Source organism: Andrographis paniculata, unplaced genomic scaffold (assembly GCF_009805555.1).
Source record: "Andrographis paniculata isolate CXL003 unplaced genomic scaffold, ASM980555v1 Contig78END, whole genome shotgun sequence".
In the NCBI taxonomy this organism is placed as follows: domain Eukaryota; kingdom Viridiplantae; phylum Streptophyta; class Magnoliopsida; order Lamiales; family Acanthaceae; genus Andrographis; species Andrographis paniculata.
In genome coordinates, this window is record NW_026137615.1 from 3,478,440 (window position 1) to 3,501,768 (window position 23,329).

A 23,329-nucleotide genomic window follows, 5' to 3' on the forward strand; every position below is an offset into this window, starting at 1 on the left:
TCCTTTATCTGTCAACTCTCAATCTATTTATTTATTTCAAGGAAGTACTTTAATAAATGATAAATTATATAATATATCCTTGTATTTTACTAAAAATACACAAAACACCGTATGTTTTATTTATCGTGTGAAACCCTTTGTATTAATGGAAAGTTTGCATGAAACAACCTAATTGTCCAAAATTGATATTTAATATTTAATCACGAGCAAGATTTAAGATCCGACATATTCAAAATTACGTATCTAATCATGTTGAAATTTGAACCTCGTATTGCACACGATCTCCTATAAGAAAATCCGATCCATTACAAATAATAAAACACATGTTTATTTAGTACAATGTGAGAAGTCTGTTCTATTTTCTAATAAAATGTGTATAAAACGTGTTTGGTTAAAGGTTTTAATTTTTGGTCTATGTTTTAAGTAGTAAAAATTTTAAAAATCTAAAATTATTTGATATAATATAAATGAATATTCATATGATTTTTTTGAATATAAAATTATTATTTTTGTTAAATTTTAAAAATAAAAAAATTAATTTAATGTTTTATTATTATTTTTTTTAAAAAAAATTGATTAATAATAGGTACTCCTGCCCTATCTAAAATCTAAATCAACAAATCTGATCAAAACTAAACTCAATAAAATTATGAATTTGTATATTTTGTGCCAAACCCATAAGTTGATTCTAATGCGGCCTGCTGCTGACTAGTAGATGATCTGTAAGTATCAGACATTAATGTGTAGGGGTCGAGCCATTTGGGCTAACTTATTGGGCCGCAGAGAAAATGGATTTAAGCCCAGCCCAACATAGATCCAAATCTGCTTTAAGCTAACTATATATATATAAGCTCCTAGGGTTTGTAAGGTTTGTTCCTCCTCCGAGCCTCACACTGCAGCGGGAAGTGTGCACCGGCGACTCATCGAATCAGGTAATTTGCTTGCCTTCTTATTTCCTTATTTTCATCGTGTATCCCCAAATCGAAGGTTGTTTGGATGTTGTGGTTGTGATGTGAATGACGAGAACTGGAAGCGAGTTTTAAGTTTCCGTCGCGTTTTGTTAGCTGGTTGTGATTCTTATTCTTGTTCTAGTGAATGTAAAGAATGGCGGAAATACCGGGTGTTAGAAGTCATCTCGGTGTAGGCTGTGCAGATTTGCATTGCGAAATAAAAAAGGAAGTGCAGTGCCATTCGGTCGTTTTATATGTTTTGCGTTGCTGGTCATGGGAAAAAGCTTTGCTCTTGTTTAAGTTTAGGCGTGCTTGAATTTTTTGTACGAAAGCTTTGCTGCGGAGCCTAGTAGTCCATTTGTAGGATTTCCATCAGAATAAAGAGCAAGAATGATTTTTTACAACTTCCTTTTGCCCGTGTAATTTTGCAAGTCCTGCAAAGAAGAAAGTATGTTGATAGACGTTTTTTCTTATTTATATTTTTTTTTTCACGATTCAAGAATCCGGCTTATTTAGTGGAAACATTTTAATTAAAATAATCTGGAATAAACTGTGTCTATATGCTGTACTTTGTCTGCTGCAGAGAGCTAGTGGTGTATGGACCATTAATAATTTTTTACTTGATGTTCTTATACCCTTTCATGATATAAAATTCAGTCTTAATGATGGTTGCAATTTTGATGGAGTATAAATTGTTTGATTTAGGTAGCACATTGTTGTTTTAATGCTATACTGTGATTTGATATTTTAGTTTGATGGTTATTGATCAGAGATGGCCGAGGTTGCTGAAGTAAAAGCCATAGTTCCAGAGTCAGTTTTGAAGAAGCAGAAGAGGTCAGAGGAGTGGGCCCTTGCAAAGGCCAAAGAACTCGAGGAAGCCAAGAAAAAGAAGGCTGACACCAGGAAGTTGATCTGTCAAAGAGCAAAACATTATGCAAAGGAGTATGCTGAACAGGTATACAGAATTGTTTTTGTTTCAATTTAAATTAGGATCTGATTACTACTTGAGTCTATTTTTTACAATTTCATTGTTTGTTGTTGTATAGGAGAGGGAGTTGATTCAATTGAAGCGGGAAGCCAGATTGAAGGGTGGCTTTTATGTGAACCCTGAAGCTAAGCTTTTGTTCATTATTAGGATCCGGGGGTAGGCCCATTCTATGCTTCTGATGATATCTTCATCTTTTATTTAGAATTTCATTAATGTGCCGCATTCATTTTCTTCCAGTATTAATGCTATGCACCCAACAACCAAGAAGATTCTGCAGCTTCTGAGGCTGCGTCAGGTACTTATCAGTGTTTCATTTTAAGAGTTATGCTTCTTTCATACATCTGTTCTAAATCTAGTTGTTACGAGCGTATGGATTCACCACTTGTGTACTTTGAATTTATTAACCATTTAGCTAGAAAGGTCCGTTGTATAAGTTGAATCATACTCGAAAAGATGTTTTTTGCACCCCTTTTTTTTTTGGGTTGAAGAGTTTAAAACTGAACGTGGGCTTCTCCTTCTTGAAGCTGCTCACTGTGATACGCCTTCATAATTTACATTCTAAAATTTGTTTTCGTATCTTTATTTTTATTTTATTCTAAGTACACATCTTCTGTTTTCACTCCTTTTGACTGTTTTCATTGGGCATTCATGTAGATCTTTAACGGCGTCTTTCTGAAAGTGAACAAAGCTACCATGAATATGCTGCACAGGGTTGAGCCTTATGTTACCTATGGGTAAGCTATATTAATAAATTACCTCAACTATTTTTATAAATATCACTTTTAACAAAAACTCTGATACTGGTGCTTCATAACTTCTAGGTACCCCAACCTTAAAAGTGTCAAGGAGTTGATATACAAAAGGGGCTACGGAAAAGTAAACAAGCAGAGGATTGCATTGACCGACAACTCCATAATTGAGCAGGTTTGATTTTACTAACCCATCCTATACAATAATAGGAATAATTTGTTTTGCGCATCCCAATTCTCATCCCTTCATTTTTTTATAGTCTTTGGGCAAGAATGAGATAATTTGCATAGAAGACCTCATTCACGAGATCTTCACCGTTGGTCCTCATTTCAAAGAAGCCAACAACTTCTTGTGGCCATTCCAGCTCAAAGCTCCATTGGGCGGATTGAAGAAGAAGAGGAATCACTATGTTGAAGGCGGCGATGCTGGCAACCGCGAGGATTACATCAACGAGCTCATTAGAAGAATGAACTAATTGTTTCATGAGGTACTAAAAAATTTCGACTCTTCTATTAATATTATCATCCATTGGATTTATACAAACTCTGCCAATTAGAGTATTAGCATTTTGATTTCCAAAATACAGGTATATAAACATTTGAATTTAGGTTACAGAAATTTAATGAATCATTCAAATGCGAATTTAATATTGTATCAAAGGGTGTGTATCTGAGAACATAGAATGAGACGTTTAGAGCAAAGGGTGCAGAAAAACTTCTTCTTTGTAATTGAACATGCCGTGAAACAGCCTAATAATCTGACCTGAGCTTCGACATAGACTGCCTGAACTTGACCTCCGCAGCTCGGACACTTGCTGGGTGCTTTTTCTCGTTCTAATTCTGTCTCCTTTTCTTGGTATATATGCAATCTGCACATCGATATCTTCGACCTTCTGCTTCTCCTTTCTTTGCTAGTCTTCTTTATAAACGCCTCTTATAGGTATATATTTACTGATCTACATACAATGCGTTTAAAATGCTTTCTTCAAGATTCAATGGAGGTGTGCTTCTGTGCATATATATATATGTGTGTGTATATATGTACCTAAATATCTGGGCTTGGTTGCAGTTGACAATTTGACATCAAGAGTTGAATTCATGCTTGATTTATATATATATATATTGAATCATCAGGAAAAGTCAATTGAATTGGTAGCAGTAAGTGTAGCTAATAGGGGTTTAATTGTACTAGCTTCTTAATGTTGAGTTTTAATAATCCCATCCTAAAATCATCCGTTTTTGTGGGCATCTACTAGTCGAAATTTGTTATAGTCATTAATTTAGATAAATTTAATAATTATGCAGATTGTTAATAATTTTCTCAACAAAATTTAAACTAATTTTCATCCTTGTTGCTATACAATTAAAATTTGAATTTCTTGTATAGTTTGGTTCTTTGAATCCAACGTTAATGTGCTCAAACCCGTGGAAACTTGTGATCTCCAATAGTGTACCACATCCTTGAATTTGGACCCAAAATAGATAATAAAATAATACCTATTTCTGGTAGATATTAAATTGAAGGGTTTGCCATGTAGCTACGATATTATCGTGAATGTCGACGTTTTATCCGTTTTGGGAAATTTATAATATTTATATAAAGCTTTAATTATTCAATATTGGCACATAAATATATGTGTATATATATATATATATGTATGTATGTATATTCATTCATTTGTGTGCAAATTAAATTCTAACTGAAACGAGGAAAGAATGTGAGATGCAGAATTAGATTAGGTATTATTAGGATTTAGGGATATATATATATTTCCGTCCAAGCGGTGCATGAATTTCTACATGCAACGTAACAGCTGTCGTCATCATCGTCCCAAATTAGTCGTCAATTTTGACCACACGGTCGTTGAACATATCTCATTGATATAGCGTTACCAAGAAAATACAAAATAAAATAAAATTATAACACATGATTTTTATAACCACTACAAAAAATCGAATTTGCCTTCTCTGAACCGGTGGATGTGCAAACAGAACCGACACATACACATGGACGGGGGAGTTGGGGTCCGGGACCTCCTAGTCCCCAAACTCATCTTCTCAAAAATGAAGTTGTTGAAATTAATTTCAGATGGAAAATGGAGATGAAGGTCGACGATTCATCCATTATTATCAATGAATAATGAATTTATTAATTAAGAATAAGAATTGTACAAAAGGAGAGTTCTGGAACACAATGTGCAGACGTAGTTGCGGTTGAATCTGAAGCAGAGTAGGAGAGAGCAGCACCATCGCTGCCGCCGGACGTCCACCGCCTCCACCTTGCCGCCGCAGTAGGGGCACGCTCCGCTCGCCGGCTTCCTCCCAACCTCCGTCTCCTCCTCCCCGCACCACCGCGACATTATTAATTAATTATGTAGCTAACACCGCGTTTAATCTGATGGACGACGGTGTCGGGTTAGGGTTTTAGGGCACATATATATATATATATACATATTATATACAGACCGACGGTGTCATATATATAATAAACAGAAATGTGGAAATGTGTAGAGCAAGGAAATTATGAGGGATCGCATAAGATTCCCTACAGAAGATCCAATGCTAACGTGCGCGACACATACGTACATGCATTCGTGTATATATATATATATATTTATTGTGTTAATTATATATATTATTTGTATTATATTAATATAAATAATATATTATGTGTAGTTTTTTTTTTTTTGAAATTACTTAGTGTATATAAATGCTCGAATTATGATGTTCGTTTATTATTATTTTTTTAATCTTTATTCAAAGGCCTATATACCTTTCACACAAACATTAGTAATATATTTTTATAACGAAGAAATGTATTTTTTTCTCTTTCTTTTATTTTTTTTTCTAAAAAAAAATCATTTATATAATTCAAAAATCTAATATTAGAAAAGCCCATTGAAAATTTGGGCCGCCTGATCACTGTAGTCAATATTAACTTCAAATAAAGAAAAGCCCATTTCCTATAGCCCTGTTGCCTTAAAAAGAAAAAGGCCTAACCCAAATATCAAATATAAAAGGCCTTAATCAGTCCTAATCAAGCCCATTTCCTATAATGATCAATACATAAAACATGGCCAACAGTTATATATAGTAGTTAGAATTCAGAAAAATAATATATAAATTAAAATGAAAAATGAAGAATGAAGGTTCTGATGGTTGGTTCCATTTAAATTCATGTCCTCAAACTGCTAACAATCATTTCCCCATCATTCACACACGTTTTTAACCTAATTTTGATGCCACTCATGGAAACTCTTCCTTCTGTGTATTAATTCTCTATGTACTCAAACACATATAAATATAATGCATGGGGAGACAGACAGGCTGCATATCCGCCGCTGAGTGTAATGATATCAAGTGTTTAATTTGTTGTTGTTGATGATGATGATGATGATGATGAGTAGTCAAAAGCAAGCAGTGAATACAAAATTCAAAAGTTGGGGTTTCTTTCAGCTGGAATTGAATTAAATTAAAGTGCATGGCACTGTCATCTAGTGGGGAGGGGCATTATAATTTCATGATATCTCAATATAAATAAATAAATAAATAGGGGAATTCAATTTAAACATGAGCATTTCAATCTGAATGATTGGTCTTTTCTGGTTCATGATTAAGAGCAAACTAATTGCAGTCAAAAGAGACACATATAGTGGATCATGAGACCCTTCTTACCTTTTTAACTATATATATATATATATATGAATTTGTGTGTCCATTAATCATTAATTTCCATGCATAGATAATCTTGTTTATGAAAAGGGCTTCAAGAACCTTTAGTGCCTAGTGATTTCCACATCCTTCCTCACCTCAAACAAATCCTCTATGTCTATGCTAGGAATTCACATTTCACTAAGTCCCTTGTCATTATGACAAACCTAATAATACAATAACATATTATGTATCTTTCTTTCTTCCATCCCTTTTGCTAAAGAATCCTTAATATTGGAGGGCCCCTTTTGGTTGGTGTAAAAACTTTTTTCTTGTTTATTTTGTTTGTGTTTTTACCTTTTGATTTGTTTGTGAAGTGTCAAATGAGGTGTGGATATGAAGAAAGCAGAATAGTATTTAGAAACAGATGCACTAATTACATGAGCCACAAGAAAAAGAGGGACTATGTTACAAGTTCTTCTTTAACCTGTCAAACAAAGCTGGATTCTTTTGGGAAGACATGTTCCCATGAATCCATCTTCATGATTCTCTCCTTGTCCTGATCCTAAACAAAACTGCAGGGTGATTAAAAAAAATTGATTAATAATAGGGCAAACATAATACCTAGTAGGTGCGGATTCTCACGTCATAAAAATAAAATAATAATAATAATAATGTTGATGTAAAATAAAGTAAAATTCAAAGATATAGAAAATATCCTTAAACTTGATTAATTAGTGCCTGAGATTAGGAATCTCTAAACACTGTATGGTACAGAAAATAAACTGGAAAATAAAAGACTGAAATTTAAAGTGGTGATCCCCAAATCTGACTTTGCTTTGTTGAAGTTGATTGAAGATGCCTTGCCAAATGATGATCCAAATCCTTAAATATTCTCTGGGAAACTGTACTGAAAACCGTCGCCCGAACGGTTACAACGTCTCCTTCCCAACCGTCTTCCAACCCTTCTCCTGCTGACACGTGTCCTCGGCAGACCAAAATTATCCCTATATTTCACTCTTTGAGCCGACCACAGACCTTCCGCCCTTTTGGCCCGACTGCCAATTTACAACCGCATTGGTCCGACTGCCAATCCCCCCGACTTGCAAACCATCTAACTTATTTGGATTAGCTACCGACATCCCGACTAACAAACCATCCGATTTGTTGGCCCTGCCGCAAAGTCCCGACCTGAGAACTTCCCGACCTGCGGACTTCCCGTCCTGATGACCTCCCGACCTACGGACTTCCCGTCCTGATGACTTTCCGTCTTGAGGGCCTCCCGACCTGCGGACTTCCCGTCCTGATGACTTTCCGTCTTGAAGGCCTCCCGACCTGCGGACTTCCCGTTCTGAGGGCCTCCTATCTTGAGGACCTCCCGACCTGAAGACCTTCCGAACTGAGGTCTTTCCGTCTTGAGGACCTACCGTCTTGAGGACCTCCCGACCTGAAGACCTTCCGACCTGAGGTCTTTCCGTCCTGAGGACCTACCGACCTGAGGTCCTTCCGTCCTGAGGACTTTCCGTCTTGAGGACCTACCGACCTGAAGACCTTCCGACCTGAGGTCTTTCCGTCCTTAGAAATAAACCTATTTTCCTTGATTTCCTCACGGTGTCCTTCAGCCAATTCAATCAACTCTATTGCCAGGCCCAATCTTCTTTTTACCTTGGGCTTTTAACCTAATTCTAAATTTCGTACGTAACAAATAATAATAACAATAATAACATTATTGAGTAATGGACAGATCATAGGTTACATTTATAATTGGACCTAAATCCTAGTGACATAAAACATGGATGAAAGCAACGTACTGCCAAATAGAAGCAAGAAATCATAAAAAATTCAAAGAAACCATATGCGTTTATTAGGGGAATTTTTTTCTAATTAAAGCTACTATTTTTGTATACAAACAAAAAGCACACAAAGCCATAAAAAAAAAAAAAAAAAAAAAAAAAAAAAAAAAAAAACCATTACAAAAAAAAAATAAAAATTGTAACAATAACAAGGTTAATTAGGAAGAGGAGCTCACAGGGCTATTAAGATCACTCACAGCAGCTATGGCAGCTTCTATCCTTAATCTTAAATCATTCCTTTCCTCTTCATAACCCTGTCAAAATAATAATAAAGGAAAGGGAAAACATAAGGTTTGTTTGCGTTCTTCTCTGGAATTTTACCACATATGTTTTACTATTCAATTTTTTTTTTTTTTAAATATCAAATCAAACAATTATTATTATTTTTAGATAATATTATAAATCTATTTTACAACATTTGTATTACATCAGACAAATATTTAAATTAAACTTCTATCTATTTAAAAATCCAAATCCAAACCCACAAACAAAAGGTTTGTTTAGATAAGGGGTGTTTGAAGGTTTTCTTAAATTTGAAAGTTTTAAAAAAAGTAAAACGTTAATATTTGATTTTATGTTTTGTGAGAGAAAAAGTTTATTTGATGTGATATTTTTTTAAAAAATGAATAGTGTTAAATGATTGAAAGTGTGTTATGTAAACAGAGCGAATGTGTTTATGAGCGCAGCAAATTTTCATAAATATTATTTAAAAATATATAATACACACACCTATAATGCAATATATATATATATTTTATATATTATCAACCTAATTTCTAAATATTTAACATAAAAAAAAATATTTATCAAAAAATACAAATAAATATAGAAGATAATGCCAATTAGCTAAAAACAAAAAAGAAAGAGACAAAAAAAGTTTAAAAAAGAAAATTTAAAAAAATGGTGTATGCCCATATCTTGCAAAGATTTTTACTTGTGAAATGAAATTGATTTCATTTGGGTGCTTGAATATATGTTTCTTTTGAATTAATACCCACCTTTATTAAAATATTCTCAATCATTGATAGGTAGTGAGAAGTTGGTGATGAATAACAGTGATAGCTTTTCAACTATAGGAGACAAGAAATGATCAAAATTCAAAAGCTTGGAATGAATCTTGCATGTGTAGTAAAATCTTTGATGGGAATAATATATCACAAACAAAATTTAGAAGCCTTAGAGTTTGAAGCTATGAATTCGCGCGAATTTATCCTACACCACCACCGGACTATTTATTTTAAAAAATAAATTAATACTTATTATTATATTATTTCCCATACAATTCTTTATACCTTGTATATATAAAAAAAAAAAATCTTCCCAATGTCTCGCAAAACAAACACAAAACATTTCTTTTCTTTTTTTTAGTCAGAAAAAATAAAAATAAAAATAAAAATAAAAATTTCTTTCATAAGTAGAGAAATATATAATAATGTACATTTAGTGGGAATGTTTATTTAATAATATTGTTGAATATTGTCTTACATTATAACTAACGTCGAGGCTTTTTATTTTATAAAGGGTAATGACCGCACTATTAAATACCAATTAATTTTAGGTTGAAAATATGACTAGTTTTAACAAATATTTTTATTCATTTTTAACATTCAACTTATATATTTTTTAATGTAATATGAACTCCATAAAAATTATATATATATTTTTTATATTGCATTTCTCAGCTAATTATTTACCTTAACAAAAGGAGTCTCATATATATATATATATATATTCTTTTCTTCAATTTTATATTTTACTATTATTTATGTGCAATTTCATAAAGTAAGGCAATAGTAAGCAAGTATTGAAGATTGGTTTATTACCTCAAGAAAGATAGTCTTCAAAAGCCTCCCAGAGAAAACACTAATGCTGCTGGTAATGATTTTAAGCTTCAGAGATTCAAAGGCTTCGCAGAGCTTTACCATTGTATCTCTTCTTGTCCTCCTGCATTCCAAGCTCACAACTATGGTGTTCTCTCCCATGTCGGAAACCCTTAGCTGCCAATGCAATCGAATCGATTAACAGTGCTATTTTCTAGTTAGTCAGTGATTATAACATCAATGAAATCACCATGAATTAACCAAACCTCAAGAACTTCAATAGGAGAAGAGGAAACCAATCTTGAGCCTGCAGAATCATGGCAATGCTCCATTCTAGCTCTCTTTGGCTTAGAACAATACGTTGCAGCTTCTGCATAGTCGAAATCGAGAACTGTACTATTCGATGTTGATGACATCCCCGATTCCAACTCTGTTATTTCAGCCAGAATTCTCCTCTCTTCTTCCTGGAGTGATTTTATGTACTCAATTGCATCTTTGATAATGGAGGCCTTATCCATCTGGCATTCAATTTCAATCAACAAAACTATCGAAACTACCACGAGGCAAAGTCGAATTAAGCTAACAGATCAACAAACTCGCAAATTGAAGATCCAACACAGCAACAATTAACACTCAAATTGTTCCGAACAACAAAGGCGTAGCTAAAATTACCTTAGTAATGTTCGGTACCACTGATCTGAGCGCATACAGTCTCTGATTCAGCTTCTTCCTCCTATTCCTCTCCGACGCTATGTTCTTCGACGACGCCAGAGACTGTGGCATTTCGTCCGGTGATCTCTCCTCGTAACACGCAGACATAGCTTCTTCCAAGTAACTTCAAACACAAAAATCAAACAACAAAATTCATCGAAAATCCAAAATACCACACTGCAACACCAAAAAACGAAGCAATTACAAATTTACAACCACTCACCAGTCGATTTCCCAGGAATTCGCATACTCATCAACGAAGCTTTCCATATTGATTCCGCAGATTTGGAGTCGAAGCAGCGTCGATTCGTTCCGTCGGAATGGAGATGAGAGGAATCGGTTGAAGCTTTGACAATTTTTTTTTTGATTTTTTTTGAGTGGGAGCATTTTACAATGGAGTCTGAACACTAATCTAACCGTCCGATGCTTTTCTGAGAGAAATCCTGGCCGTCCATTCACAGCAACGGAATCTATTCTCAATATCGTTATGCTTACAGGCTTTAATTAAATAAATGTGCCGTGCCTTATTTTCTTAATTAATAAATCCATAATTTATTTTTAAAAAGGAAAAGTGAAATGTCCAATATGCCCTTGAATTATTTATAAAATCAGTCGCTTTCAATAGTAAAAGCAAGGCATATTATTTTAATTGAATTTATTAACATAAAACATATTCTACTCGTGGAGGTCAATGATTGGTGAGCAATAAATTATCTGCCGTTGGATACGTATCGGACGGTGGGAGATCTTCCACGTCGACGCGAATTGCACACGTGCTAAAATTTGAATCTTTCCTCACCGCTAGTTTATTTTATTTTATTTTATTTTATATTTTCTTTCTCCATATGCCTGGGTAAAAAAGTGTCAGCGTTTCGTGTTTTGGGAAATTATTTGAAGTTTTTATATTTTAAATATATTTTTTTTAAAATAAAAACGTGCGTGTTTTTTTTTTTTTTTTAATTGTATTTTGTCGTTTTTATCGTGTATTAAATTTTCTTTATAAATTTTAATATATTATTAATCTTTTTGGATCAATATTTATGCATATCAATGTAATTAAATTAATTTTTATACATAAATAAACAAAATAATCTTTGCATAAAAAGTATTACTCCCTCGGTCCCGAAAGTATAGTCTTTTATGTTGGACACGAGATTTAAGAAATATTTATATTATATTGATAGTCGGTAAAAAGTAAAGATAAATGACTTTTTTGCTATTGTAAGTATATTAGTGTAAAAAATAGTGGCAATTGTGTAATAATAATGAAAAAATAGATATAATTTTATGATGATATGATTATTTATGAAAATGAGACTATTGTTTTCGAACGGACAAAAATGGTAAACAAGACTATTATATTGAGACGAAGGGAGTACAAACTATTATGAAAATATACTCTCACAATGTGTTTGTTTATTTTATTATTTTAATATATTTATAAAAAATAAGTTTATACTATATTTAGGGTGTGTTTGTTTGGGGGTTTGGATTTTGAGTTGAGATTTGAATAGTAAAAAGTTTGAATTTGAATAATTGTATGATATGATATAAATAGGTGTTGATGTGATGTTTTGAATGAAAAATTGATTTTTAGTATAATATAAAAAATAAAAAATAGGTGTTTGATTTGATATTTTTTAGGGGAAAAAATTGGATGAATAGTGGGATTAAAATCCAATCCACCAAACAAACACACCCTAGTAAAAAAATAGTATTACCTCCGTCCTATATCTATATATCCATTTGTTTTTTGCACAGAGTTTTCGAAATATTAGTATTATATTGGGATAAAATAGAAATAAAAGAAAAAAAGACTAAATTAACCTTATTAGTTGTATGATATAAATGTATGATATTTGTAATGTTAAATAGATAGTACAATTACTAAAAATAAAAATAGATACTTTATTATGGAACGAACCAAAATAAAAAATAAATAAATTGTTAAGGTATACAACTATTTTGTTACCTATGAATTTCATATATATTATTATATTCATTCAACTTTAATTCAAACAAAATTCAATTTATTAAATATTTTATATGAGAAATAATGGTACGTTTCTTTAGGGAAGTTTGGGGAAAGTTGGGTTTGGGTTTGATTTTTATTTGAATTTTGGGATGAGTTTGAATTTTGTTGTTTCTTTTGTATTTGGGTTTGGTTCGGGTTTGAAGAATTTTGATGTGTATTGGTTTGATGGATAATGAATAAAATAATATAAATGTGTATTAAATTTAATTGATAAAATTTATATTGTATGATTTTATTATGAATTTATATTATACCTAATATATATATATTTAAATTTTTATTTATTTTGTATTATAGAAAATTTTATTCTCTACAAATTATATATATATAGTATATATATTTTTTTCATTTAATTATAATAAATATTAAATAAAATTTTATTTTATTTTTTTTGAAAAAGCCCATATGTAAGCAGCCCATATGACACTTGAGTTGGTATATAATAATTGGGCCTAAGTTTAAGTTTGGCCAAACTTTGTCCTAACAAATTTTTGTATGAAATCTAATTTGAAAAAGTTATTTTTTTTTATTATACTCAATTAAATGTTTTATATTAAAAAAAAAAAAAAGAAAGTCAATAGGAATGTATTATCCATAAAGAACATTGAAAATGATGAATAGTAAATTTTATGTAAATTAATTGGATCCGCTGAAAAGTAATTATATACCATCTCGTTCCGGCTCTAAAGGTAATTTATCTTTTTTGTATTAATATTTAAATATTAATTGTTACAAACATAGTACAAATTAAGAAAAAATGAAAAAAAAAACTTCTATTAGTGTTTTACAGTACTATTTTAATGATAGTTGTACAAAAAATTAAATAAATATAATAATATTTTTAATGTTAAATATAATGAGATGATGAAATATATTTTATATGGAATTTAGAAAATATTAATTGATAATATTATTTGTATGTAAACATTATTTTATTTTAAAATATTTGTAATGTACAACAAAATCAATTGTTACTATAAAATTACATAGTATATATATATATATGTATATCTATCTCTAATCCCAAATGAAGCTAATAGACTTAAATTGAGCTTATTCTAAAGTCCAAAAATAAATTTAAGTTTGATTTTGTTGCATCGAGCCAAATTATAAACAAGATTTTTTTAATTAATTCAATCAAGAATTTGGGCTGTCTTTATATATGAAATTTTTTAGGTATAAAGTAGCGTTAAAAACAATTTTGTCATGTTGTTTGATAAAAAAGTAATGATGCAATAATAAAATATAAATACTCTCTTTGTCCCGATGCAAGGTTGTCGTTTACTTTTTACACGTAAATTTTTTAATATTAATATTATAATAGGTTATAGTGAAAAAGACGAAAATACCCCTATTAGTATTATGTAATATAAAAGTAATGACATTTGTGTAATATAGTGTAAGTTGTAAGGGTATTTATTATATTAGGTAGGTAGTACAATTACTAAATTAGAAAATGATAACCTTGTTTTGAAACGAATGGAAATGAAAAATGACAACCTTTCAATGAGACGGAGGGAGTATATAAGTTAATGCGAAATAAACAAAAATAAAAAATTATATATTAAGGCGGGACAAAAAAAGTACTATAATCAATAATTTATTTTTTAATACTATTGTAAATAAAAAATTATGTTATTTTTAATAAACAAAATTTGTACAAATTATATTTGAATTGGTTAAAGCGGGTCCTATTATCTAAATTGGTCATTTGATTCTCCTTCCAAGTCGATTTTTTTTCCAACTTGGTTTTCGATGGCTTCTTTAATCTGAAGAGATTTGTTTTTAGTTTTACTTTGCCGGACTTTGGAAAGCTTTGGTCTCCGTGCACGCGATTTGATTGTCGACTTTGGATTTGATGTCTTATTTGGACGATCCGAGACTTTGATATTTGGTTTGAATTTGCCGCTTTTGAAGAGTTTTGGTCTCCGTGTGGGCGATTTGATCATCAACTTTGGATTTGATGTCTTCTGTAAACGATTCGCAGCTTTGATATTTGGTTTGCCTTTTCCATCTTTAGGAGAGCTTCGGTCTCCGTGTGGGCGATTTAATCGTCGACTTTGAATTTGATGTCTCTTTGGACGATCCGCAACTTTGATCTTTGGTTTGCCTTTTCTGCCTTTTGGAGAGCTTCGGTCTCCGTGTGGACGATTTGATCGTTGGTTTTGGATTTGACGTCTTCATTAGACAATCCGAGGCTTTGATCTTTGCTTTGGCTTTGCCGCTTTTGGAGAACTTTGGTCTCCGTGCGGGACGATTTGATCATCGACTTTAGATTTGATGTCTTCTTTGAACGATCCGCGACTTTGATCTTTGGTTTGGCTTTGCCACTTTTGGAGAACTTTGGTCTCTGTAGGGGGCGATTTCATCGTCGACTTTGGATTTGATATCTTCTTTGGACGATCCGAGGCTTTGATCTTTGAGGAGGTGAATTTGGTGCTCCATAACACTTTTGGCGGCATGTCCCTTTGACTTTTGAATCGAAGAGGGCTGAGTTGATGCTTTGGTGAAGAACGTGATGAACACTTCGAAGTTTTGGGATGAACTTCGGATGCTCTTCCCTGGCTTTGATGGATTCTTCAAAGGCTTTTAGAGCTTTGATTTTTGAAGAGGTGAATTTGGTGCTCCATAACATTTATGGCGGCGTGTCCCTTTGACTTTTGCATCGAAGAGAGCCGAGTTGATGCTTTGACGAATTCCTCAACTGGTTTGAGAGCTTTGATCCTTCCTTCGGCTCAGGCATACGACGAAAAACGTTAACTCCATCGATTCGTCAACCAATATTGGATCGTTTGTCTAAATCAGTGACTTTCGACGAAAAACGCTTCGAATGACACGAAGAACATGAAGAACAATATAGAGAGAGTCTAAAGACTTACCCCTTTGTTTGAATCCTCGATACAACTTCGGTGTCTCAAATGAATTGGCCATGACTCCTATTTATAGGGGAGGGGTGGCCTCGGCTTCCTTTTTGAATTGTGCCACGTGGCGCGTTCTGATTGACCAATAGGAAAGATTTTCTTTCATTTTCCATCGGCTGCTGTTTTTCATTTTTGACGGATTTGATTGTGCACTTTCATTTGTCGTCAAAATCTTTATATCATTACTATTTTTCGAAAGATATTAATTTATATACTTCTTTTATTGACAAGATTAATTCATTTTGCTGCCAAATTTATTATGTCTCTATTTATGCACGTAATATTTGTACAATATCTTCTATTTTAATCAGATTTTTGCATTAATGGTTAATATTTATGGTACAAAAATTAACATATGTGCATAATTAAATACCATATATTTATTTTATTGAAATTTTATTTTCTTTCAAAATACATTATATTTAATTTAATTTAGGCATTTAATTTTTAATGCCTACAACTATATTAAATATTTAATTTTTACTATTTTTTTAAAAAATAATATGTTTTTTTTGCTGAGTTTGAAAATTTTTTAGATTAAATTTAGCATTAAAATAATATATAATAAGATATTTTATAAAAAAAAAAAATATACATATAAATGAATAAAAACCTGAGTTTTTTGTTAAAAAGAAACAAACACACGTTAATGATGCTTCCAAACACCGTCTTTATTATAGTGCTTAGATGTCAGCACTGTGTTAATTAAAAATCAGTCAAAATATCTTGGTAATAATAAATATGATTAATTTTGTAATTTTATTACACCTTTCAAAGTGTTAATTCATTTGTGTCTCAAATCACAACAGAAATGGTAATAAAAAAGAACATAATTTTATGCTTTTATGAAAAGGATAAACCGTTATTTTAGTTCCGTTACTGGACCCTTTTATCATTTTAGTCATGTAAGTGGAACCTGTCTCAAACTAGTACCATAAGTGAAAAATTTTCGCTGTTTTAGTACTCCGGCGCCGGAGACGCCCGGGTGGCTCGCCGGAGGTGACGTGTCCGCCAGAGTAGCGACACCTGGCGGACACGTGAATTTTTATTTATTTATTTATTTATTTTTATTTTTTTAATTTTTTTTAATTGGACCAAATAAAAAAAATACAAATAAAATTAAAAATAAATGAAAAATAACTTTTTTAAAAATTTTTAAAAATAAAAAAAAATAAAAAATTCACGTGTCCGGCAGGTGTCGCTGACCTGGCGGGACACGTCACCTCCAGCGAGCCACGCGGGCGTCTCCGGCACTGGAGGACTAAAACAACGAAAATTTTTACACTTATGGAACTAGTTTGCGACAGGGAGTACGGGACTAAAATGCCAAGGGGGTCCAGTTATGAGACTTAAAAAAACAGTTGTGTTTTTTATGTATATATTTCATTCTCTGATGACGAGAACATATATTCTAATACGAAAATAGCACAATAAAAAAAGTTTATGCAAATAATAACATGGTGTTTTTTGAAAATATATGCTTTGATTATATAATTACAATGCTCTTACATAAAACAACATACTAATAATTAATTCTTTTTTCAAGGGAAGACTGATTATAATTTGTTAGAGTACAAAAAAAATCTATGCGAATAATAAGTTGATGCTCTTTAATATATATATATATATATTATATTCTGATTATGTAATTACAATACTTTTATAAAAAAAAATAATAATATAATTGTTTTTATTTTTATTTTTTTGGCGAAAATACAAACTCTTGGTTTGTTAAACCACAAGAAGAACATACATAGATAATAATTCAATGTTTTTTGGATATATATTTCATGATCTGATTATACAATCAAAATGTTTTTTCTATAACTATGTTATAAAGTACGTGTTGAAGAAGATGACGATGCCCACGTGGCAAATCTCCTTCACTCTTCGTCCTGACATCGCAAAATTTTTTAGATGTCCACCTCAACACTGCACCTGTTATAGGTGACCTGAAGCGTCGAGGATTTGAACTCATGACCTCATGATTACAAATCCAACCTCCACATCACCACATGAGTCATTATTATTATTATTATTATAAGAAATGGAATTATAAAAAAAATAGTAGTAAAATTAAGAAATAAAATTGAAAAGGTTTTCTTGTCTTTTCACTTGGCTTTAGCCTTTAGGTAAGTACAACAAGCCATAAAATTAACTAATAAAGCAATTTTTTGTTAACGAAATTTACAATATTCTACTTAAATTGAGATTTTACTTGATATACATTCAAAGTAGTTAGTTATCTTTTTTAAGTTCGGCCGAGAGTCTACCAAGAGCGTATTCGGTCGGGAGTTTACCCTGAGCGCATCGGGTGCGAGTTTCCATACTATAAAAAAGAAAAAAAAAGGTTATCTTTTCATTCCACATATTTTTTTAATATTTTATATTTTAGTCGGTCATGCACAACATATCATTTAATATTTTTAAAATAAAAAATAATTACTTACATTTTATTTTATTATACTATTCAAATAAAAAACTAAATATACACTTCTCTGTCTCATCAGAGCACCTAATCTTCAATTCATTATACTTAATACTATCTACCTAAATTTTTGTGTCAAAAAAACAAATGTTGCACCATATATAAAAACAAAAAAACAAAAAGAGTAACAATTATCCGATCAAAAAAAAAAAGAAAAAAAAAAGTAACAATTATGAATTCTTATTTCATAAAGATATATACTTTATATAATAAAGAAAGAAATGGTCCCGTAAAGAATAATCTGGTAGAGTGGGAAGATTGGTGACTATGAGATCATGGGTTCAAACTTTTAATGCTTTCGGATCTTATCTGCCACACATAGTTCATTTAGTGTAATTTGTCTTGTTGAATCTAATTTGGATGCTATTATATTTAGCTAAAAATTTATTTAAAACGCATTCGAAAAGTTACAACGTAAATTTCCACATCATTGAAAAGAACAAATAAAGAAATGATAATTCAATAAAATTTCATTTGTATAAATAATAATATATTATGTAAATCTACAAAGGATTTGTTCATTATGCATCTACTTTTTCTGATTGAATTTTATTTTAAATGAAGTAGAATATATTGCTTTGATTAAATAATATTTGGGTGTGTTCATTTTGTATTTTTTTAATAGATATATTTGTTTAGGTTAGATATGATGTTGGTAATATAAATAAAATAATATTTTGTAATAAATTATTGATTTTTGTGAGTGAATATAATATATGCATATTATATATTCTTTTAATTTGTGTATATATTATACTTTCCCACCAAATTTATTCTCACTTTTCTTTTTAGTCTGTCCCTTAAATTTACTCAATTACTAATTTTGACAAAGTCAACCAATCAACACTTAATTGTTACAATAAATACCACTAACTTTATTATATTATCTCTTTATTTATTTTAAATTATAACTAAATTTTTCAAAATACCCCTAACAACCTTTTTACTTTTATCAATTTTTTTAATAAAATATTTATTTTTTTCAATCTCCATACCGGACACAAGTGTGCTAATTTATTGGACGAAGAAAATAATTTTTTATAATATTTATGAAAAATCATGTCCCGTAAAATTTATTTAATATAATATTTTAAAGTTAAACCAAAATATATTTTTTTAATTTTTTATTATACAACTTCACATTTTTTCTATATAAATAAATTTTCATATAAAACATTATCGCATTTAATGATTATTTTACCTAAAAATTAAATATTAACCATAAAATATAATACAATGAATAAGCTTATTCAAACACACACTTAAGTTTATTTTAATAAATAAAGGAAAAACGACAGAGGTTTGTTCAATACGAAGAGATTTAGGACAAAAAATGAGGCCGGCTAGGACATCCCTTTTTAACTTTTTCACTAATTCTTTCTTCCTCAATCAGATCCAATTAATCTCATAATAATAATAATAATAATAATATTCCAAATCTAATTATTTCTCTAAACAATCATTAATATATATTCCATCCGTCCAATTTCTATTATCCTAAAGTATATTTGCACGGTTGTTTAAGTGATTGTCTTTTTGTTATGAATTGAGAAACTTGCCTTTAATTGTACGGTAAGATTAAAAGTAATAAATGAATTAGGGGTAAAAATGTAAAATTTATGTTTAAAAAAAAAAATAGGACAATAATTGTTGGACGTTCTAAATAGGAAAATAGGACATTAATTTGTTGACGGATGAAGTAGTTTTTATATTTCTATTGAGAAAAACTTAGATATTTATAGGCTCGGAATTTTTAAAGCCAAAAATGAATTCGAAATAAGGATAATTACGAGGGTGTGTTTGATTTTAGTTGAGATGTTTTGAATAGTAAAATTTTGAATTGAAATAATAGTTTGGAATACAATATTTTTAAGAAAAAACTGATTTCAAATGTAAATATTAAAGAGGGAGGAAAAAAATGAAAAAATTTGACAATTATTAATCTCTTTTGAGTGATAGTAAAACCTAAAAAATAATTTTACCATGATTATTTTCAAGTCATAATTATTTGCCTCACATTACATTAGTGGATTAATTAAGCTTGTAATTAAATTTTTTCATGATTTGTTATTATTAACTATGTTATTTTAACTTTATTTTCCAATTGCGATTTCAAAAAGACTAATAATAAACAATATAATTTTTTTTTTCTAAAAGTAAAAAAATTTAAATATTTAAATTAAAAAATAATATACTTTATATTTTTAATGTAAATTTAACGCTGCTGAGTGAGCAATCATTTTATTCATGTATTTTTATTTATTTATTTATTTATTTTTTATCTTATTCAGTAAAATAAATTTGGTAATTATATCTAATATTTTTGAAAATTTATTTGAATTTAATTAAGTTGAGTCATTATGGAAACATGAGAACAAAACATATTTTTGCAAGATATTGTGATTAATATCACACTCATCTATTTTTTATTATAAAATATCATTAAAATATATATATATATATTTTTCTTATATATAAAACTCATCATTCAATAATAATTTCATCTAATATATAATAAATGTAAAAAAAATTATATAAAAAAGTACAAATAGTTTCGGTATACTAGCTTAGAGTATATATTCCTACATTTATTTTTAAAACTATTTCTATGATAAAATAGTTATTAAAGACAACATTATAAATAAAACAAACACTAATATTTAAATTTTGTTCGTTCTATATTTTGTTGGCACATTTTTTTCAAAAAGAATTAATATATTGCTTTAATTATTATTATATTACTTACACAATTTTGTACGTGTCATATAAATTTTTTTTTTAAACAATTTTACAAAACATACACACCATTAATTTTAATTTTTAATTTTTTTTTTCAACTATATAAATAAGAGGTGTGCCTTGGCCAAAGATCTTTCCATCACATACTAAAATTTAGTAATTGGTAAAATATGAAATCTGAGCTACAAAAAACCAATACTTCATCCAATACTCCCCTACCAAATTTCACCTCCACCGGCACGGCGGCGGCCGGCGGCGGCGGCGGCGGCGGCGGCGGAAGTGGCTGCCGCCTCAGCAGCCTCGACGGCGCGTGTCTCGAGAAGCTCCTCCTCCACTGCGGCGACGCCCTCGACCGAAACGACGTCACTTTGGCCCAACAAGTCATGTGGGTCCTCAACAACGTCGCCTCCCCCACCGGCGACCTCAACCACCGCCTCGCCGCCCACTTCCTCCAGGCCCTCGTCGCCCGGGCCTCCCGCCTATGCCCCGCCACCGTGAAATTCTTCCCGGCCGGCGGCCAGCGCCGGCCAATGTCGGTGACGGAGCTGGCGGGTTACGTTGATTTGATCCCGTGGCATAGGTTCGGGTTCTCGGCGTCGAACGGCGCGATACTCGCCGCCGTCGTGGACTGTCAGAAAGTACACGTGTTGGATTTAGGTATCACTCATTGCATGCAATGGCCGACTCTCATCGATGCGCTCGGAAAGCGCGCCGGAGGGCCTCCGTCGTTGCGGATATCGGTTCTGTCGTGGCGGCCGCCGGCGCCGCCGGCGCTCGACGAGACGGCGGAGGGCGTCGGCCAACGGTTGGCGAATTTTGCCAGGTTTCGAGATGTGCCTTTCGAGTTTAACATTGTCGACGTGGGTGAATGCTCGCCGTCGGATTTGGATATGACGACGCGATTGAGTCCGTCGATCCTCGGAGCAACTGACGACGAGGCTCTTATAGTGAATTGTCAGAACTGGTTGAGGTATTTATCCGATGAAATAGTGATTAATTCGCACGATGTTACGACATCGTGCCGTGACTCATTCCTTAATTTGGTCAAAATCCTAAATCCCTTAATAGTGACGGTTGTCGACGAGGATTGCGATCTCAGTGCAATAAGTGGACTCACGTCGAGAATTTCCATGTGTCTCGATTACACGTGGATTTCTTTCGATGCGTTGAATGGTTTATTACCGAGAAATAGTATCCAAAGGATAGAGTACGAATCGGACATCGGTCATAGGATTCAGAACATGATCGGCTACGAGGGGCCTCAGAGGATCGAAAGGCCCGAGTCGGGGGCCAAGTTATTACAAAGAATGCGTAGTAAGGGGTTCGTGAGTGTCCCGTTCGATGACGAGACTGTTAAGGAGGTTAAAGTGTTGCTCGAAGAACATTCGAGCGGTTGGGGATCTAAGAGAGTCGAGGATTTGTTGGTGCTGACATGGAAAGGCCATAGCTCGGTATACGCTTCGGTGTGGGCCCCACCGGCCCGTAGGACGGAAAACTATCATGTGGGATTGTAATATTCCCTCCGTCCACAAATTAATGTCCTATTTTCTTATTTGGGACGTCCAACAACGATTGTCTTATTTCTTTTTTTAAACACAAATTTTACATTTTTACTCTTAATTCATTTATTACTTTAAATCTCTACCATACAATTAAGGCCAAATTTGTCTATTCATAACAAAAAGTCAATCACCTAAAAAAACCGTGCAAATATACTTTAGGACAATAGAAATTGGACGGAGGTAGTAATTCATTTGTAGTTTTCATACTACTTTAAACCAAAGTAGTTTACACAATCATCTTTTATTTATTTAGCATTATTTATTTTTTTTAAAAGTATCATATTTAATATACTTTTTATTTCGTAAAATATCAAATCAAATTCTAATTTTTACTTTTTTTTTTTTTTTAGGTTTTCAAATTTTCAAAAGTCTCTAAAAACCTTTGTTTAAACGGTACTCCCTCCGTCCCAAAACAACATGGACATTTGGGATGAATGCAGAAATTAAATAATAATAGTATTATATTGACAGCGACTGTAAAAATATTTCTAAAAGACCAAAGTACCATACTTTATATAATTATTTTTAAAAGAATGGGATAATTTTGTAAAAAGATGGGAAACTAACTACCAAAAATAGAAATTGAATTATTGTGTTAAAAAAATGACAAAATAAAACTATTATTTTAAACTAGGAAATATATCTTTTTAAATATATTTGATGGGCTAGGCCCGCCCGATGGCCCAACTAAGGTTGTTCTAAATTTTAAAATATAATTACGATTTAACTCTATAAAACTCAATGGACTAGACTGGCTACCCCTTTGTTAACTTTACTTATTTGCTTTCAAAATGCAACCTAAATAATTTAGGATGGGCTCATTTATTTTTGGTATTTGTTGTAAAAAATATTTTAATATGGA

At 31.6% G+C, this 23,329-nt stretch overlaps 5 protein-coding genes across 9 annotated transcripts in view; 1 reads left to right on the plus strand and 4 right to left on the minus strand.

Annotated features, from left to right (window-relative positions):
• The window catches only part of LOC127239815 (60S ribosomal protein L7-2-like), a 40,637-nt gene extending 37,035 nt beyond the window's left edge, over positions 1-3,602 (plus strand). For 2 of the 3 annotated variants that reach the window (XM_051258152.1, XM_051258149.1), the window contains 6 exons: positions 1,721-1,905; positions 1,997-2,094; positions 2,176-2,233; positions 2,593-2,672; positions 2,760-2,862; positions 2,948-3,602. In XM_051258152.1, the coding sequence (XP_051114109.1) occupies positions 1,723-1,905; positions 1,997-2,094; positions 2,176-2,233; positions 2,593-2,672; positions 2,760-2,862; positions 2,948-3,163 (738 nt within the window). In that variant the 5' untranslated portion in view covers positions 1,721-1,722 and the 3' untranslated portion in view covers positions 3,164-3,602. Of the gene's footprint in view, positions 1-858; positions 933-1,720; positions 1,906-1,996; positions 2,095-2,175; positions 2,234-2,592; positions 2,673-2,759; positions 2,863-2,947 lie in introns of all 3 variants that reach the window. The other variant, XM_051258148.1, reaches the window with a different exon arrangement.
• Positions 1-23,329, minus strand: part of LOC127239813 (60S ribosomal protein L7-2-like) — an 81,727-nt gene that overhangs the window by 20,878 nt on the left and 37,520 nt on the right. The gene's annotated exons all lie outside the window — the stretch shown is intronic.
• LOC127239816 (60S ribosomal protein L7-2-like) overlaps positions 1-23,329 on the minus strand; it is an 80,596-nt gene that overhangs the window by 11,478 nt on the left and 45,789 nt on the right. The gene's annotated exons all lie outside the window — the stretch shown is intronic.
• The window catches only part of LOC127239821 (membrin-11-like), an 85,657-nt gene that overhangs the window by 8,300 nt on the left and 54,028 nt on the right, over positions 1-23,329 (minus strand). The gene's annotated exons all lie outside the window — the stretch shown is intronic.
• On the minus strand, positions 6,736-11,202 carry LOC127239812 (transcription factor bHLH35-like). Of its 2 annotated transcripts, none has more exons than XM_051258144.1 (6): positions 10,946-11,202; positions 10,684-10,846; positions 10,278-10,529; positions 10,015-10,188; positions 8,389-8,445; positions 6,736-6,913 (listed from the first exon to the last, which is right to left on the minus strand). In XM_051258144.1, exons 1-6 carry the CDS (start codon positions 11,107-11,109, stop codon positions 6,821-6,823), a joined length of 903 nt encoding a protein of 300 aa, XP_051114101.1. In that variant the 5' UTR covers positions 11,110-11,202; the 3' UTR covers positions 6,736-6,820. The 2 variants fall into 2 exon arrangements, with proteins under 2 accessions (XP_051114101.1, XP_051114100.1); XM_051258143.1 differs by having other exon boundaries at positions 8,368-8,445; positions 10,946-11,201.

Excerpts from the sequence above, each read along its gene's own strand:
- LOC127239812 (XM_051258143.1), bottom strand. The coding sequence starts at position 11,109 with ATGCTCCCACTCAAAAAAAATCAAAAAAAAAATTGTCAAAGCTTCAAC. Across the intron at positions 10,189-10,277 it reads CTCCTATTGAAGTTCTTGAG|CTAAGGGTTTCCGACATGGG; the intron begins GTTTGGTTAATT and ends TTGCATTGGCAG. Across the intron at positions 6,914-8,367 it reads TGAGTGATCTTAATAGCCCT|TTTTGTTTAGGATCAGGACA; the intron begins GTGAGCTCCTCT and ends ATCACCCTGCAG.